Source organism: Pleurodeles waltl, chromosome 1_1 (genome assembly GCF_031143425.1).
Source record: "Pleurodeles waltl isolate 20211129_DDA chromosome 1_1, aPleWal1.hap1.20221129, whole genome shotgun sequence".
NCBI classification, from domain to species: Eukaryota; Metazoa; Chordata; class Amphibia; order Caudata; family Salamandridae; genus Pleurodeles; species Pleurodeles waltl.
Window position 1 is genome coordinate 750,274,187 of NC_090436.1, and position 16,450 is coordinate 750,290,636.

The window sequence follows — 16,450 nt, forward strand, 5'->3', positions numbered from 1 at the left end:
TTCATGTCTGCATTTTGGTAGAAAGGACTCCATATCCCATATTAGGATTGTTATGTGTTTTCCTTTTTTTTAGGTCTGGGTTTTGAGACCTCAGCTGCCAACCAGACCCGTTGTTTCTAGTATATTTGGAGTGGACTTTGGGTTTACATTGTCTCTACTTTTTTGATTACCCTCTTTCAGCCATTGGCTTAAGACATTGTTAATCATAACTTGGCTTGGCCCAGTGGAGTACTGATCCTCCATCTCATGCTGTTGACTGTTCTTGTATATTCTTGTTATCTTCTCTTTCTTCCCTGTCTGCCCCTTCTTCATCCTGTGATTGTACAACAAAGGTGTATCCCTACTCGCAACATGGATGCTGAGGTGCTACAGTTAGTTTGCTTCTTACCTACACTTCCTTCTAGTTGCGCCCTACAGTTGCTCTCCTCTACCCCTTCCTCCTGTGTTGCCACTTCTTTCCCCCACAATTCCCTGCCTGCTTCGACTTCATCCTCTCGTTTTACACCAAAAGCTTTGCAACCCCTAAAATCACCATTCTAGACCCAGTTAGTGTGCCCCTTGATTCTCATCTCTATAGAATTGCTGTGTATCACTTGTGATTCTGAAAATGTGGTCTGTAACCACCTTGCATTTAATTGCTTTTCTTCTCTGTTGTACATCACACTGTGAGTGTAATTTGCATAGATGGCTAGTGATTTATTTACCATAAACATTTGTCCATATATACACTTATGTTTTTCTTCTTTGAACAAATGTTATTAGTTTTTAGGTTGAGCCTAGCAGCGCGCAAGAGCTGCTCTTCCCGACCTGTTGTAATATATTCTGTGGGTTTTAACCACACCCATCTCACACCCATCACTTTCATTTTTTCCTGGGCGTGCCTTTCAATATTCCCTTGACTTACTAGGTAAATGCTTTATATTTGTTCCGCCTTGAGGCTACTTTGTTACTGCCTTGCCGACAGACCCTGTTACATGGTTTATTGCACGATCGGCCATATATTTTAGTGTGTGTGCACTACTTTTTTCTTTTGTCTCTCTCCTTCGCGCTCCATGACGTTTATGGCGCTTTGAAGTTTCATGCAGCGCGACCTCGATCAGAGGTATTGGAGCGCTTTGCATGAGTACCACTTACGTCTCACTGTTACCGAATCAGTCATTAAAACTTTTCTTTTGTCTCTCCACTTTGCTCTCCATGGCGACCATGGCAGTTTGAAGCGCAAACTTGATCGGATGTATTGGAGCACTTTGTATAAGCACCCGTTATGTCACATTGTTACTGAATCAGAGTCATTTAAATTTGCAACCCCATTCCTAATTTCTTCCCATATTTAGCAGTTGAAAAATATACAAAGTGTAGCTGTTCCAATAGAAAAAAACACAGAAATCCTCAAAGTGGCTCTCGTTGCACAATGGGAGAGCCAATACTACAATATTCACTGCACTCAGGAAACTCGCCCCATAATGCTTTGCAAAGCATTCCTTTTACAAAACATTTTTGCTCATAACTCACCCTGTGGTGGTCCTAGGACAAAGGGACCACCTTCAGAATGTTAACCACAACGTGCTCTTTCTGTCTAGATCATATCTGGGTCGCCACACTAGATTAGTGTGGATCCCAAAATAATGACCCCTCCCACCATTCAGTGTCTTGTTAAGCTCTCTCGTGGCTGGAACTTTTGTTTTACAACTGGGAGTAGTTTTTGTTTTAAGGGCCTTGTTTCTAATATTTTAGTAGGCCTTTAAATGTGTAATATACTCTACGCTCTAGGGGCTAAACATATGGTTATACTGTATCACTTTCTGCCATTCTGTTTTCATGTGGTTATGCCTTCTAGGGGCTGACTGTATGGTTACATGACCATGTTTATTCCGAATGCTATCTTTGTTGTGGCGTCCTCTAGAAGCTGTTTATTTATGATAAAGGGTTTTATTGGGTTACATGATGATTGTATATGTTTTTTTAATCTCTCCTTATTGCAATTACGACCATGATTCAGGCCAACGTAACATCCTTATTACACTATGACTCTTTGGACACTCTTGATATGTTTGGGTGACCCTTTTAGTTTATCTCTCTTGTTACTCCTCCGTGGCGGTCTTGTGTCTCGTTTTTTGGGAATTGTGTTGGCCAGCTAGCAACTCTGATGATGGGGTGGGGAAAATGGTATTCTATTGGAATTAGCATGACAGACTTAAATCAGGATGCTAAATGGCAACATTTTCAATTTTTGCTGCAGATAGAGGAAGAAAGTAAAGTGCTTTAGTTATAGGCAGGGCTACTGGAAATATGTGCTTAGAAAAGACCAAATTATGAGGCAGGGTTGACCAATTTATGTGCCAAGAAAAGTCCAATTATGCATTTACAGCGCCAGTAGCTCTAACTCTCTCAAATGTGAGACTTATTGCATTGCAAATGCTTTTTTTAGGTTAGGCTTGACATAGTGGACGTTAGCTCTTCCTAGTAGAGTATTTGTCTCTCACCTAATTCTGGTGGCTGTTTGGTATGTCTTTCCACCTAGTAGGGAATGCTTGCATTGCGATTCATGAGAGTCTTTTTTACATGTCAGTAATACACTGTCATCCCGCATTACATTTTTTTATTTTATAAATCCATTTTATGAAATTCACTGCACCATATGGTTTAGGGCCTGATTTAGTATTTGGCGGATGGGTTACTCCGTCCCAAATGTGGTGGATATCCCTTGCACCGCATTACTATCCCATAATATCCTGTGGGAATTGTAATACGGCAGATGGGATATCAGTCTCGTTTGTGACTGAGTCACCCGTCCTCAAAACTCTAAATCAGGCCCTTAGTCAGTAATGAAAAATGCAAATAAGACCTATTAGCCTTGCTATTGCTTGTTTATATTGAAAGAACTACACGTTACTCAATCAAAAACATTAATTACCATCCATGTTTTTGGCAATTATAAGTAGACAACTTAATTACAGACTGAAGTGTCACAGACTCGCTTTACATATTCAACACATGCTCAGTGTTGGGTTCAGCCGAAACGGCCACAAATGAATGACCCAGGGACTTGTTAAAGCCCCCCTGATACCTTACTTCATTCATCGTAATCGCTTGTGCTGCCTAGTGTTTTTCCTAGGGTTTTTCCACTCTGTGGTATCAATTCTTCACAGTTAGGGCCCTCACTGCACTATCGCCCACCAAGTACACCTTTCTTGTTCACATCAGATACATCTATACATGCTTTTGGTCTTGGTAGTCAGTCGTGTAATGCACATTAAGACTCTCACGGGTCGAGTACATGTACTTGTTTAACATTTGTTTTGATCTGTTTGGCACTGTTTCTAACAATATTAACAAATAATCCTGACAATGGATTTATATGCCAATTTACTTTTATTGAGAATTCATAATGCTGCTTTGACGTGTGGGACATTACTTTAGTGTTAATGTGATGAAAAGTTTATCTAAATGTATGCTTTCTGCATTTTTAAGGTCCGGTATGTGACAGATTGTTTGAAATTTATATATTTAGGGCTGGGTGGAACTCGCAGGGTTTCACTTAGTGGCATTCTGCGGAGTTACAGAAAAACTCAGAGATAACATAGAGTTCTTCGAGCGGGCGAAATCGCGCTTGTCGTGCTGTTCGCACTGATTTTTTTTGTGCCGGGAGCTTCTTTTCGCACTGTAAAATCAGCACGAATGGCAACACAGCCAGCGCAAGAGGGCGCTGCTTTTTTCTGCTGCTTGAGTAGATTTTCTACTCGAGCGATAGCTTTCTCATCACAAACAGTCACAACCTGACACGACTAACCATGTTGAGAAATCTCACTAGGACGTGTTATAGAGCCTGAAAATCATGCTAGGGAATGCAGATTCTTGCTTGTCAACTTAATGGTGTGTGGTGGAGTTCTGCCAGAGCTCTGGAGTGCAGAGTGGGCAAAACTCTGCGGATTCCTCTTGTGTAGCGGAACTTTACACACACCCCTAGTCATATTGTGTGGTGCCAATTGCCAGGTTATTCACCTGATGTATTTGTTACCTGTTAAGTAATTTTGCATCTGTATCAATGATTTTGTAATGGTGAAATTACCTTTCAAGTATTGATTTCCTAAATTGTATACTGCATTACAGCTACCAATGGTAAGTACAGGACATAAACTGCTTATGTAAATGTCGGTTAGTTACCGCTAGGGTAGCTTACAAGGTTTCCTTTATTGAATTCAAATCGTACACTAATGCATGTTTTCCTTGTAAAGCAAGCTAGCAAGCAATTCTTGGGAGCTTGAAGAATATGTTCACACTGTTCAGGTTCAGGAAAGAGAGCAGTTCAGAGGAGGGCTCCGATTTCATATATTTATTTCAGTGAAAGCAATATGTTAGCCTTTCACAGCATGGGTTCAGCAGGCATGTGGAAGATATACTTGCCTAAGGGAAAATGATACTGAAATCTACTAGTAATGGAAAGAAATTTACTAGTGCCTCCCATTCCCCAAGTTAGTGGTCGGGTGGCACACACAACTAGTATTTTTATTAGTTTTGTGAAAACTGCAAATCAAAATTAAATAAATATTTTTTACACAATGTTAAAGTAAAAATACCATTTTCCAAATGCTTAACAGGTAGTGGGAGTTTGATGGGCATCAGTGAGAAATGGGGGTGTTTTGGCAGTGACATTGGTTCTTAAGTGTTCACAATTGTTTAGGTTTTCTTTAACAGTTCTACTCTGTCTAATAGTTCTACTCTGTGCACTACTGTGAGGGAACTCTGCCATCACCTTTTGAAATTGTAAACCAACGATTACACATAAATCATTGAAGTACGTACTTTAACCCACTTATCTGTCACTGTGATTGGAACCTGTGGCTAGTACATTACACACAATGTGTATGGGACATTAACTCACTGAGCTTTTTTCTTGAGATCAAACTTGGTTGCCTACAGGATTACAAGAATATCTCTGCAAAAGGTGCATTTTGCAGGTTTCTGAGATAAGCAAATGTAACCTTCAGTTTAAATGTGTATCAGCGCAGGGGGCAACAATTTGCGGAACTATCTCACTAGAATTGTAACCACTGAACTGGATGCTGTACATATAAATCAACAGTAGGTACATTCCATTGATCATTTGACAGGAATCGTTTGACTTGCACCTTCTAGCTAATGTTATAACCGTTTCTCGTTCCTTTCGTCCCCTATCAATATTCACACCGAATCATTGACACACAGTTTCTCCTCTCGTTTCTTTTAACATTTATTTCATGCTGATTACTTTATTTTATTTTTTTATTTACACCCCCCCCCCCCCCCCCCACACTCCTCATTCCTCCTTTTCTTTGTCCCCTTCTTTGTGGTCGTCCTCTCCATCACTTTTCTCTCCTTTCCACTTCTCATTCTGTTTTATTACTGCCTTCTTTATGTTGGGCAAATACAAGTGGAGTAGAATATCTCAGCTGATTTTGAGCTCCTAAAAAATCTTTGCAAAGGCCAGGAAAAGCAGTTAATACCTTAGGACATGTTGAGCTCATAAAAATGTTTGTAAAGGCCAAGAAAATAGACTAGGACCTCAACACGTGTCTGAAAAGAGTTACACCATGCTAAGACAAGCATCCCACTCCAGTGGTGCTGGAAAACATTTCAGATTGGGGGTTCTGCCATACATCAACTGAAGTCACGGGGATTGTGAAAAAATAAAGTGTCACTAAGAATAAGTTTTGCAAATTAGCCACACCCATTTAGGAGTAGAGCCGCATGAGTGTAATATGTAGCTAGCGATACACTTTGAAACACATATTACATATGTAATAGCGTAGAGAGCTTTGCCATAGTCCATCCTGCTGGTGATAGTCTGTCAGGTGTTCTGAGGCAACCATTTGAAGATTTTTCATAGGATGAGGAAGCGGCCATTAGGTGGAGTCCCATAGGGAGGTCTTGTTGCTGAAGACCTGTACTTGCGTCTTGTTGGCAGGCAGTTGGTTCGCATCCAGTCCGCTACCATGGTCATGCAGTTAGTGAAGCTGGTTGTGGCGGTTGTTGTTTGCCCATCAGGGAGAGGATGAGTTGGGTGTCATCAGCGTACGAGATGACGGTGATGTCTTGTGAAAAGATGATTTTGGTGAGCGTTGTCATGTATATCTTGAAAAGGGTGGGGCTGAGGGATGATCCCTGTGGAACTACGCATATCATTTTCTTGGTCTCTGATGTGAAAGGTGGCATCCTGACTCTTTGAGTTCTTCCTGTGAGGAAGGAACAAATCCATTTGAGAGCAGATCCTTGTATGCAAATCTCGTGGAGTCTTCTGATGGTGGTGTTATAGGAGACCGTGTCGAAGGCCTCAAAGTGGTCGAGCAGGATTAGGGCTGCTGTTTCTTCTTAGTTCAGGATGAATCGAATGTCATCAGTGGCTGCGATGTGTGCTGTGGTTCTTTCTGAATCCTGATTGAGTGTTGTCTAGTACATGGTGAAGTTTGAGGTGGGTTGTGACTTGCTTATTGATGACCTTCTCAATCACTGGCTGTATAGGGAAGTAAGGAGATGGGTCGGAAGTTGCTTAGTTGATTTGGATCGACTGTGGGTTTTTTGAGGAGAGCGTTGGTTTCTGCAAGTTTCCATCCATCCACGGTGGTACTGAGACGTGATGTTCCCAGGTTGTAGATGTGGTGGTAGCATGGGTCTGTTGGGGCCTATGATGGTCTGCATGATTGCCACTGTATTGTTGCGGTGAGGGTGGTCTATTCGGGTAGGTGGCCACCTTGGTTGATGGTTGGTAGTATAGCAGTTTTCTGGGGTTGTGTTGGTGTGAAAAGTTATTGTAGATCTTTGCGAATGTGGAAGAAGTTGGATAGGTTGTCACAGAGGTTTTTTTTTTTATAGAGTATCTTTTTATTTAACTTTTTTCAAAACATCGTAGAGTTACGTTCAGTGGTCACACTACACATATATGACATTTTTGCCTCAAGGGTATACATTGCCGGCTCATTTTCTTAGACAGTGCGCCTACTCCGTCCCTCCCATGATCTGAAACACATTCATGAACATTTTCACCATGTATTATTATACATCTTTCTTTGGCTATTTAGTTATTAGCCAGATGCCTTTTCAGTCATTTGATGAGTGCCTCACTGTTCCAAGATCTTCTCCCATTTTTTTTCATGGTTCCCCTGCCTTGATATATTATTTTTAGGCACTTCGCCACCAGTCCGTGTCTTTGAGCCACCCTTGAGTTGGTGGTGGTTGTGCCACCCCCACGTCTTTGCGATATTTCTTTTGACTACTGTGACCCCAATCGACAGCCAAATTGCCACATATTTGGGCCTTGTGCTTTCACCCTTCATGTTGGGCAGTAGCCACTTGGCATCTAAAGTGATTGGTAATTATGTCACCCGTTATTTGTCAGTCTTGTGACTCCCGTTCAGTAGGGTTGGATTTTTGGACAAGTCCGCAATGTGTGTAGAATGTGCCCTCATGTCCACAACCTCGTATGCAGGCCCCTGTAGGGGACCGCCCTATCTTATGAAGTAGGGTCTAGGAGAAGAACGCCTGGTGCAGGATACGTAATTGAATCAGTCTGAACCCTGCTCAAATGGCTATTTCTCTGGGGCCTCGTAATGCCTCACCCCCCCATTCTTTGTCCTCCATATGTCTCACATATGCCTCCCACTTAGCCCTAAGTTGTCCTAGAACCTCTGCAGCATTATCAGTGTTTTTTTAAATATATTGGTGAGGTGGCCGTTTCTCTAATAGGGTCTAGTAAAAGTCTTATCTAGGGGTGAGGACTCCTCTATGTGTGAACCCTGTGGGAAATGTGTACTCTAAGGGCATGTGTTACCTGCCGACATTGATAGTGTTGTGTGTCTGTGAGCTGGAACTCTACTGGCAGTTCCTCAGTGGTCCGGGGTCCCTCCCCACTTCAGATAACCTCCAGCCTTTCAATTCCTATAAGTTCCCACTTTGAGAGTCCCTTCAGTCCTCCAACTTTGGACAGTAAATCGCTGTCCCAGAGCGGGAGTCTTTGTCATTTTACCCATCCATCATTGGAAGCGTGTGGCCGCCTGCCATATATCAACAACAGTTTGAGTATGGACCAGCAGTACTGGTCGTAGTTTTTTTTTTAATATAGTACGGGAAGGTAGCCGCTGGTTCCCATTGCCTCCCTTTCCACTCGCATTGCCGGCTCATGATGGTCCATGTAGACCCAATTGTTTATCACCACCAGTTGGGAGGCCCAATAATATTTAAGGACATCTAGGATTGCCAGACCCCTGTCATACACTCCTCTTTGTAGTTTAATCAGTGCTATCCTGGCTGGCCCTCAATCCCACAGCAAAAGTTGGACTTCCTGGTCCACTTTTTGGAAGAACGAATGAGGAATAGGGAACCGGGGTAGGGCCATCTTTTTATATAGTGCAGCTCTGCCTATTAGTGCTAGTGATTAGCGATTAGTGAATTTTCGCCAGTGGCCACCGTCACAATGGAGCCTGTGTAGGTTTGTGTATAGATTCTTGTTTAGGAATTTCTGAACATCTCTAGTTATACGGATCCCTAAGTAGGTGAAGCCTTTTGGCTGTATGGTAAGTGATAACGCTTTCTGCAATAGCAGCACCCCTCCCTCCAAGGGGAACAGACATGATGTGTCCCACCTTATACTGTAGCCGGGGTGATCCCCAAAGATATGGGAAATCTGTAGAACTCTGTCAGTAGATAGGAGGGGTTAGTAAGGTACTGAAGGAAATCGTCCACGTACAGGGAGATCCACTCTTCCCTGTCATGACCTCCCTGTATGCCCCCAAAAAGTGGGTCCATCCGCACCCATGCTGCCAGGGGTTCTAGAGCTGGCGGATTCATATATAACAGGTGGAGCCAAGCGTAGAACTTGGGGCTAAAACCAAAGCGTCTGAAAGTGACGAAGAAAAAGTCCTACTAAATGCTGTCAAATGCCATTTGTGCATCCATTGACAGCACTACGGCTGGTGCTCGGTCGGCTATGCCTGTTAAGTGTAGTACGCCATTGTTCGTTAATTCAGACATATCCCTCTGTGAGGCATAAACCCGTATTGATCAGGCTGTATCACTGTCGTGATCACTTTATGTAGTCAGAGTGCTGGTGCCTTTGTCAGCACCTTGGCCTCCACATTTAGGACTGAAATGGGGTGATAAGAGGAGCATTCCGAAAGTGGTTTATTTTTCTTTGCGAACGTCGCCATTCTCTGGTCCATTGGGCGTTCCACCTCTCCCAGGGCATTTCAGTACATGGCCAATTGGTGTTTGGACACCTTGGTTGCCATTCCCTTGTCAATTTTGACAGGTAGGCCGTAGAGGCCCAGTGTCTTCCCGATTTGTAGGGACTTCAAGGCTTCTATAATTTCAGTAACTCGCTAGTGTGTCTCTATCGGTGTCTGATAGGGTTTGGACTTGAATGTCCCTGAGGAACTCGTCACAGTCCTCCGACGTTACCTCAGTGGAGGTTGTTTAGAGAGTCTCATAATAGGACCTGTAGGCCTCCGCTATGTCGTCTACTGACTCGCTGTATTTTCCTATACTATCCCGAATTCGTAACATGCCTCCTCCTTTTGGATCGCGTTTCTCCAGCCATGCCAATAGTCTTTGTGTACAAAGGGTGTGTTTTCTGGCCATGTTTTCTGCAAGTATTCAGAACTTATTCTGCTAAGCCACAGCTCATGGCACCACTGTGTGCTTTGCTGGTTTGGGACTGCGTTCTCTAGTTGGAAAGTCTCCCTTGCTTCTTTGTGAACCCCATTTGGCTCAACGGTATCCTTCTGACCTCCTTCACCCACACCAAAAGATCCTGCAGGAGTAAAATTAAAAAGTATTTAAGATCCACATCTAGCTATCATTTGATAGTTGTTTGGCAACGCAGCTCTCCCACCTTTGTCAATATGTGAATAAACATCAGGGTCAGTAAGCCTGCCCAGATCGTAATGTTTTCTTTCAAGAGGGCTGGTGGTATTCCACTGGGGCTAGAGGACACAATTGGTACATTAATTCTCAATCATTTTTATCAGCGCCGCAGTTAGATATTCTAGGATTCCAGTATATGTCATGTCAGGTAATCCTAAATGAGGTCCCAGGGGAGAGACTGTATCCGTGCTTCCCTTATAGTGCTCTCTTAGGAAGTTCACCCATTCTTCCTAGCTTATATTAGTGTTGTTTGCCACTCTGGGGCCCTTGTCAAGCTCGTTTATAAGCTTCCAGAAATTCCTATGATCATTTTGTTTTGAGGAGTAAAGAAGCTAGTCCCAAAGCGCTTCAAATTTCTCCTTGTATAGCCAGGCCTCTTTTTAGTCCACTACGCCCGTGTCAAAGGCACTTTAGCAATGGAGGGCTCTGTGGTGCACGCCTCAGCTGTCAGAGGGTTTTATTAATCCAGTGATTTAAAGAGGCCGATTGCTTTGAGCCAAATGATATTGCTTTTATAGAGAATACTTGTGCCGCTATGCAATGTAGGGACCGGGTACCTTGCTGCTAAACATTCCGAAAGGCGTTCCCAGGTCTTTATTGAGTTCTGCTCACTGGCTGAAGCCGCTTTCAGGATTTCCACTGCCTCACTTGGCAGATCTTTAATATCATGTGGGCTCCATTTGAAGTGTTTTAGGTTCTCGGTATATGCTTTTGTCTGCACTTTCCGGGCACAACCCAGTGCCGGTGTATTGGCACTAAGCCAGATGTTTTATGGATGATGGTCACTCTCCGATCGCCAGTCAATTTTAAAATGGATTACCCTACCGAATAAGCCGGCGCTTACTATTGTGTAGTTGAGGTGGGAAGTCGTCATGTCAGAGCACCTTGTCCAGGATGGTGGAATGTCCCCGGGGAGGTGACCATTTAACATCATCATCCCAGCTGGGTCAGAGGTCCGCGCAAGCTTTTTCCCAAGTTTGTCTTGTCTTCCATGTGGGGATACCTTAAGGTGGACAGGGCATGTAACACTTCATCATCCCCGTTTGTATCTTGGAAGAGGTTCAGTTGGAAGTCACCGGTGGGTACCAGATTCACCATCCGTGGATCACCTTTCCACTCCAGGAGCAGATTGATCAGTTTGCATACTGTTGCTCTTTTTCCCCTCTGGTTAAGATAGATGTTGACCAGAACACGCAGGCATGTCTACTGCTTCTCCTATTCTTCCAGGTGAAGCACCAGTAACCATGGCTTGTTAATATCAAGCTCCGTGATCTTTGCAGTAAGTTTAGATGTCACATAGGTCGTCAGCCTACCTTTTGCTCTTCCATAGATGCTGCTTTTACTTTCCAACCTGTTGAATCCAATGAACACAATTAAGAAAATGCTGGATTGTGCCTATGTCTTTTGTACAGCTATGATGTTGAATTTGTTGTAATATTCTGCCAGCGAAGGTTCTTCAGTTTTCTGAGCGAGGCCCCCCAGATTCCAAGCGCAAATACTCAGGGTGCCATGCTTTGTCACATGGTGCCCCAGGGATTTCTTGTTTCAATCCACGTGATTGCTTATACTGGATGACCAGCCCACTACACCTTGCAGAACTGAAGATACCTGCTGCCCTGCTTTTTTGTTTCAGACAAAATGGGCAGTGGATACCACTATCGCTGGAAAGCTGGTTTTGAGCCAGGAGTAACAGTGAGTAGCGATCCTCCTCGAAATGCACTGTTTTTTACCCCAACTCCATAAAACTTCCCTCTTGAAACTCAGGCTCATACATTGGCCCAAGGCCGGAGACTGCTCCATGACAGAGCCAGAAAAGTAGGGAGTGTGCCCCACTTCCTCCTCATCCAGCTGCAGAAAGTAATCAGTGATCTTGGAATGCTTTAAGGTCCTGGGGTCCTCTTCTGTTGCCCCCGTCTCTCTATGGCCCCTGTGCCGCAGTTGGTTATCATCCACCTTGCCCTCAGTGTTTTCGGTGAGTACTTCCTCTGCTGACTGGTGTTGTAATTAAGTTGAGGGGGAGAGACTTGAATGCCTTTTAAAGGGCATCATATCTTCAAAGTAACATGCACTCTTGTGTCCATTCTGCTAATGCTGTCAAAATGTGTGCCATCTAACAGCACTTACATTGTTCTTAAGTACAAAAGGTGTCAGGTGCCCTAATAAGAGGATTATCCCATGGGAGCAAATGTAGTGGGGGGGCTCTGTAGCTCTGCTGCAGACACACATTAGTAAACTAGCGGAACTTCCTCTTAAACATGAACCCTACCCCTCTTTCTTTTGCTTCTCAGGCTCTACCAAACACAATGGGTTGGCACTATTTTTCCATAAGTCAATAGACTTCAAACTGATGGCACATGAGACAGAAGGGGAAGGTAGATTGGTGATGGTATCTGGCTCTTTACAGGGCAGACCCGTAACTATTGCTACAATTTATGCCCCATTGTTAAGCAGGCTGTCTTTCTTGTTGCTTTTATTAATGTGCTAGAAGACTTTGTTACTGGAAAATTAATCCTAGCAGGCTATTGCCAGTCTGGTACCAAAGCTAGATAGAATGAGACATGCCTCGAGATAAGGAAATACATGACTGACGGCTTCCTTAATAATCCACCAGCAAAGGTGGGCTGGACCTACCCAGGGGATGGGTTTAAGGCTGTTACTAAGGCTGGTATTAGAGGCCATTGCATTGGCGCTGTAGCTAATATTAGAAAATTGAGGTGGATGGAACGCTCACTACTAGAGCAGAAATAGGCCAAAGTGGCAAGGGAGCCTAGAGAAGCCCTCTAGAAAACTGCAGAAGGGTCATGTGTTTGAATGGGAATCGCCATACTATTACGACCAGTAAGGCAGAGCTCAACATTTTGATACTTAAAAGTGCATCTAATGTTCATGGCAACAATGTTAGTACACATTTAGCTAGACAGTTATGGGAAGAATGGGAATGCAGTTAAATTGGAGATATTAGTCAGGCCTCGGGTCAATTATCAAATTGGGACTCTAAATCATCTACTGAAATCTCCGCATGCCAGATACTCCTAGGGAGGCACTGCAAGTTAAACATGAGCAAATAAATACATTTCTGCAAATAACACCTGACCAAAGAGACTGCCTTGAGACACCTATATTTGAGGAAAAAGTTGTGGCCGCCATTAAAACATTTAAACTTCATAAGGATCGAGTTCCTATGGCTTCACCTCTAATTTTTATAAAACTTCTTCTGGTACCCTAGTCTCGTATTTGACACACCTCTTTAACGTTTATCATATAGCAGGGTGGTGCCACTCATCCCATTGCCAAGGCATGTTTTTCCTTCATCTTAAAACTGGGGAAAGACACAATGCAATATACGGCCTATTCACTCTTTTAAACCTAGATGCAAAGCTCTATATAAACACTCCAGCACCCAGATTGGAGCACCTTCTGCCAACATTGATCCACCCCGATTAGTCTGGCTTCATTAAGGGAAGGCAAAGACTTGACAATATTTATAGAAATAGTTCACTTATTTGAGAAGGCGAGAAGAAAGGCAATCCTAGTTATTCCAGTGTGTCTAGATGTGGAGAAAGCCTTTCATCGATTTGACTAGACAGTTCTGTTGAAGCCGTTACAGAGCTTTGGATTTAACCCATCCTTCATTAAAATGCTGATGGTGTGAGATATCATTGCACAATGCCTAGAGTGCAGGTCTATGGGAGATACTCATTTTGTTTAGCTCAGCAGAGGCACGAAACAGGCGTTCTTACGGTCCCCACTGGTCTTTGCATTGAGAATCAAACCATTTGTGGCAAAGATTAGAGCAGACACAGGGCACCCCTTTTAACAATAACATTGTTAACCAGTGATGCTTTCCTGTAATTGACCTCTCCAATTGCCTCTCTGAAGCAGCTTGAACCCAACTTTAAAATAAAAATTAGTAAATCGGAGATCCTAAATTTGACATTGCCCGTTGGAGAGGCAACTAGAATAACTTCACACACCCTTTTCAGCAGACAGACACATTAAATATTTAGGGAACTACATCTTTGTTCACCCCATATATTTGTTTAAGGCTAATAATCCACAAATTCTGCAGGCTTTACACTAGGATTTCAGGAGATGGTCTCCACTTTTCTTGCGTTGGCTGGGCAGAATTATTACTTTTAAAATGTATGTAGTCCCTGGATGTTTATATCTGATCCAGACTCTTCCTGTCTTGGTACCCTAAGAATTCTTCTCTGAATGTAGAACTTTACTACTGCGGTTAATCTGCTTGAAGCACAGAGGCCCTCATTACGTGGATGGCGGTTGGACCGCCCCAAGTGCAGTGGTCCGAGCGTCATATTACAACTCTGGTGGTAGGACCATGGGGGGCACCACCAGCTCTACCAGGATCAGGGATTCCGGCGGTCTGGTGGTAGGTGGTGGTCCTAATCCGTCAGGGCTGCCCTGGGGATTACAACCTCATTCTCTGCCCGCCATGAAAAGACGGGCAGAGAACAGGTGCGAGGAGGCCCCCGAAAAGTGCAGGGCGCCATCCCGGCCATCACCCTTGCAATGTACTCTGTCTGCTTTGCAGACAGTGAACATTGCGAGGATGCTGGTGCACCATGTGCTCATCAGCAATGCCGCCAGCTCAACTACGAGCCAGAGACAATGCTGTGGGGTGTTTCTCGCTAGGTCAGCGGATGGAAACTCAGGTTTCTGCCTGCTCACCTAGCGGGAAACTCCTAATGGGCCTTGCGGGGAGGTAGCCACCCTGGCGGCAACCTCCCTGTCAGGAACTCATAATCAGGCCCAGAGAGTGGCTCTAATTCAAGATATTGGGGCTTCCTAAACTAAAAGGTGACTTGGATCTTCCAGAATACGTATTATATTACTGGGCAGCCTAACGCTGATTCATCGATGATTGGTCCCTCAGAGCCCCAGATAAACACTGGATGCCCACAGATCAGATGATAGTTGACTGAGCAATTTGGGATCTCATATGGAAGCCAAAAGTAGACAGACCAGTTGACGCCTACTTAAGCACCCCTATGAGAATCACCTTATTGGTGTGCGATATAGTTTATAAGCAAACTGGATAAATCTCTCTCCCTTCTCCCAGACCCCTGTCCATTTTGATCAAGCATTTATGGCCTGGGCCTTTTGTCAAGTAATAAATCAACTCTTTTCAGGAGCCTAGAAGCCTGTAAGCAAAAATTCAGTTTGGAGGAAAACAACGGGCATTGGGTCTTGCATCAACCTATGAAAGAAGCGTCTATTAGAGATTTAGAGAAATGTGTACAAACAGTGGTGGATTCCAGAGGCTGAATCAGCACATCACACAGCATTTGTTTACAAGCCATGTCACCACAGCTTCACTCGTACCAATCACAATGGACATCTTTTATTGTGAAAGATATAACTGACTCTCAGTGGGATACACTTGACTGGTAAATGTACCTATCATATTACACAAATTGTACCCACCCACAAACTGCTTATGCTGGAGAGGCTCAGGACTAAGGAAAAATACCTTCAACAATTTGGTAAGAGTGTTAGTTAATTAAGATTTGTTGGGTTAAAGTCCTAGCTGCAATGAAAACTATGAAAACTATATTGGGATACCCTCTCCAGGCGGACGTTCTCTCCATTAGCGTTTGTCTAAGGCCCTCTGCTCTGAAGAGTCGAACAGAAGCTTCCGAACTATATTTTTCCATTGCCTGGCAGCTGCCATACTGACTCTTGCAGCTTATTGAAAAAAAAAAAACGGAACCTCCACCCACAGCATTATCAAACTTGCATCTGTGGAACACTTTTAGCAATGGTGCAACGCTATACATCTCTTTCAGAAATGTGTGTCTCTTTTGAAACCATATGAGAACTGCTTTTGCTGGATATTTTTAGGGGCGTGGGAAGGGGAAATGTTTTTCTATGATGTGATGCCTTTTCCGCATTGTTTTTAAAATGTATGAAAAAGGAATAAACTCAACTTGCTCATATATATAGACTTCTCACTTATTTTTTTATAAGGATCGCACTATCTTTACATTTCTTTTTGTAGTTCTGCATATTTTGATATACTGCAATTTGAAGTCTTATTTAAAAAAATAATGCATATAACCTTTAATCACTTGTTTTCTCAAAGGTGTCTGCAACGTTTGCAGCTAGTTTGGTAACTAGTCCTGCGATAGGAGCTTATCTTTCTGAAAGCTATGGTAACAGCATGGTGGTACTTGTGGCAACCGTTGTAGCTTTGTTGGACATCTGCTTCATATTGCTTGCAGTTCCAGAATCTCTTCCTGAGAAGATACGGCCTGCTTCTTGGGGTGCGCCTATTTCGTGGGAGCAAGCAGACCCCTTTGCGGTAAGGAACGTCTCAAATCCTATTTATTCCTATTGGTACCAAATCTATTTGTTGAATTTCATACCATAAGATGCAGTGCTTTAGAACATCAATGACTACACTCGCATCTGTTGTCCTGTGCAGTTTAAATGTTTACAAAGAAAATTCCTGTTACTCCCCCACCCACCTTTCCCCACTTCACTTCCACTCTATATTCATGTCCCTAGAATATCGCCTGGCTTTCAGACTGGATTT

The 16,450-nt window shown here is 43.4% G+C and overlaps 1 protein-coding gene across 1 annotated transcript in view; it reads left to right on the forward strand.

Moving 5' to 3' along the window:
- The window catches only part of LOC138287259 (hippocampus abundant transcript-like protein 1), a 312,041-nt gene that overhangs the window by 152,312 nt on the left and 143,279 nt on the right, over positions 1-16,450 (forward strand). Inside the window, exon 6 of the mRNA XM_069227623.1 lies at positions 15,998-16,216. Coding sequence (XP_069083724.1) covers positions 15,998-16,216 — 219 coding nt within the window. The remainder of the gene's footprint in view (positions 1-15,997; positions 16,217-16,450) is intronic.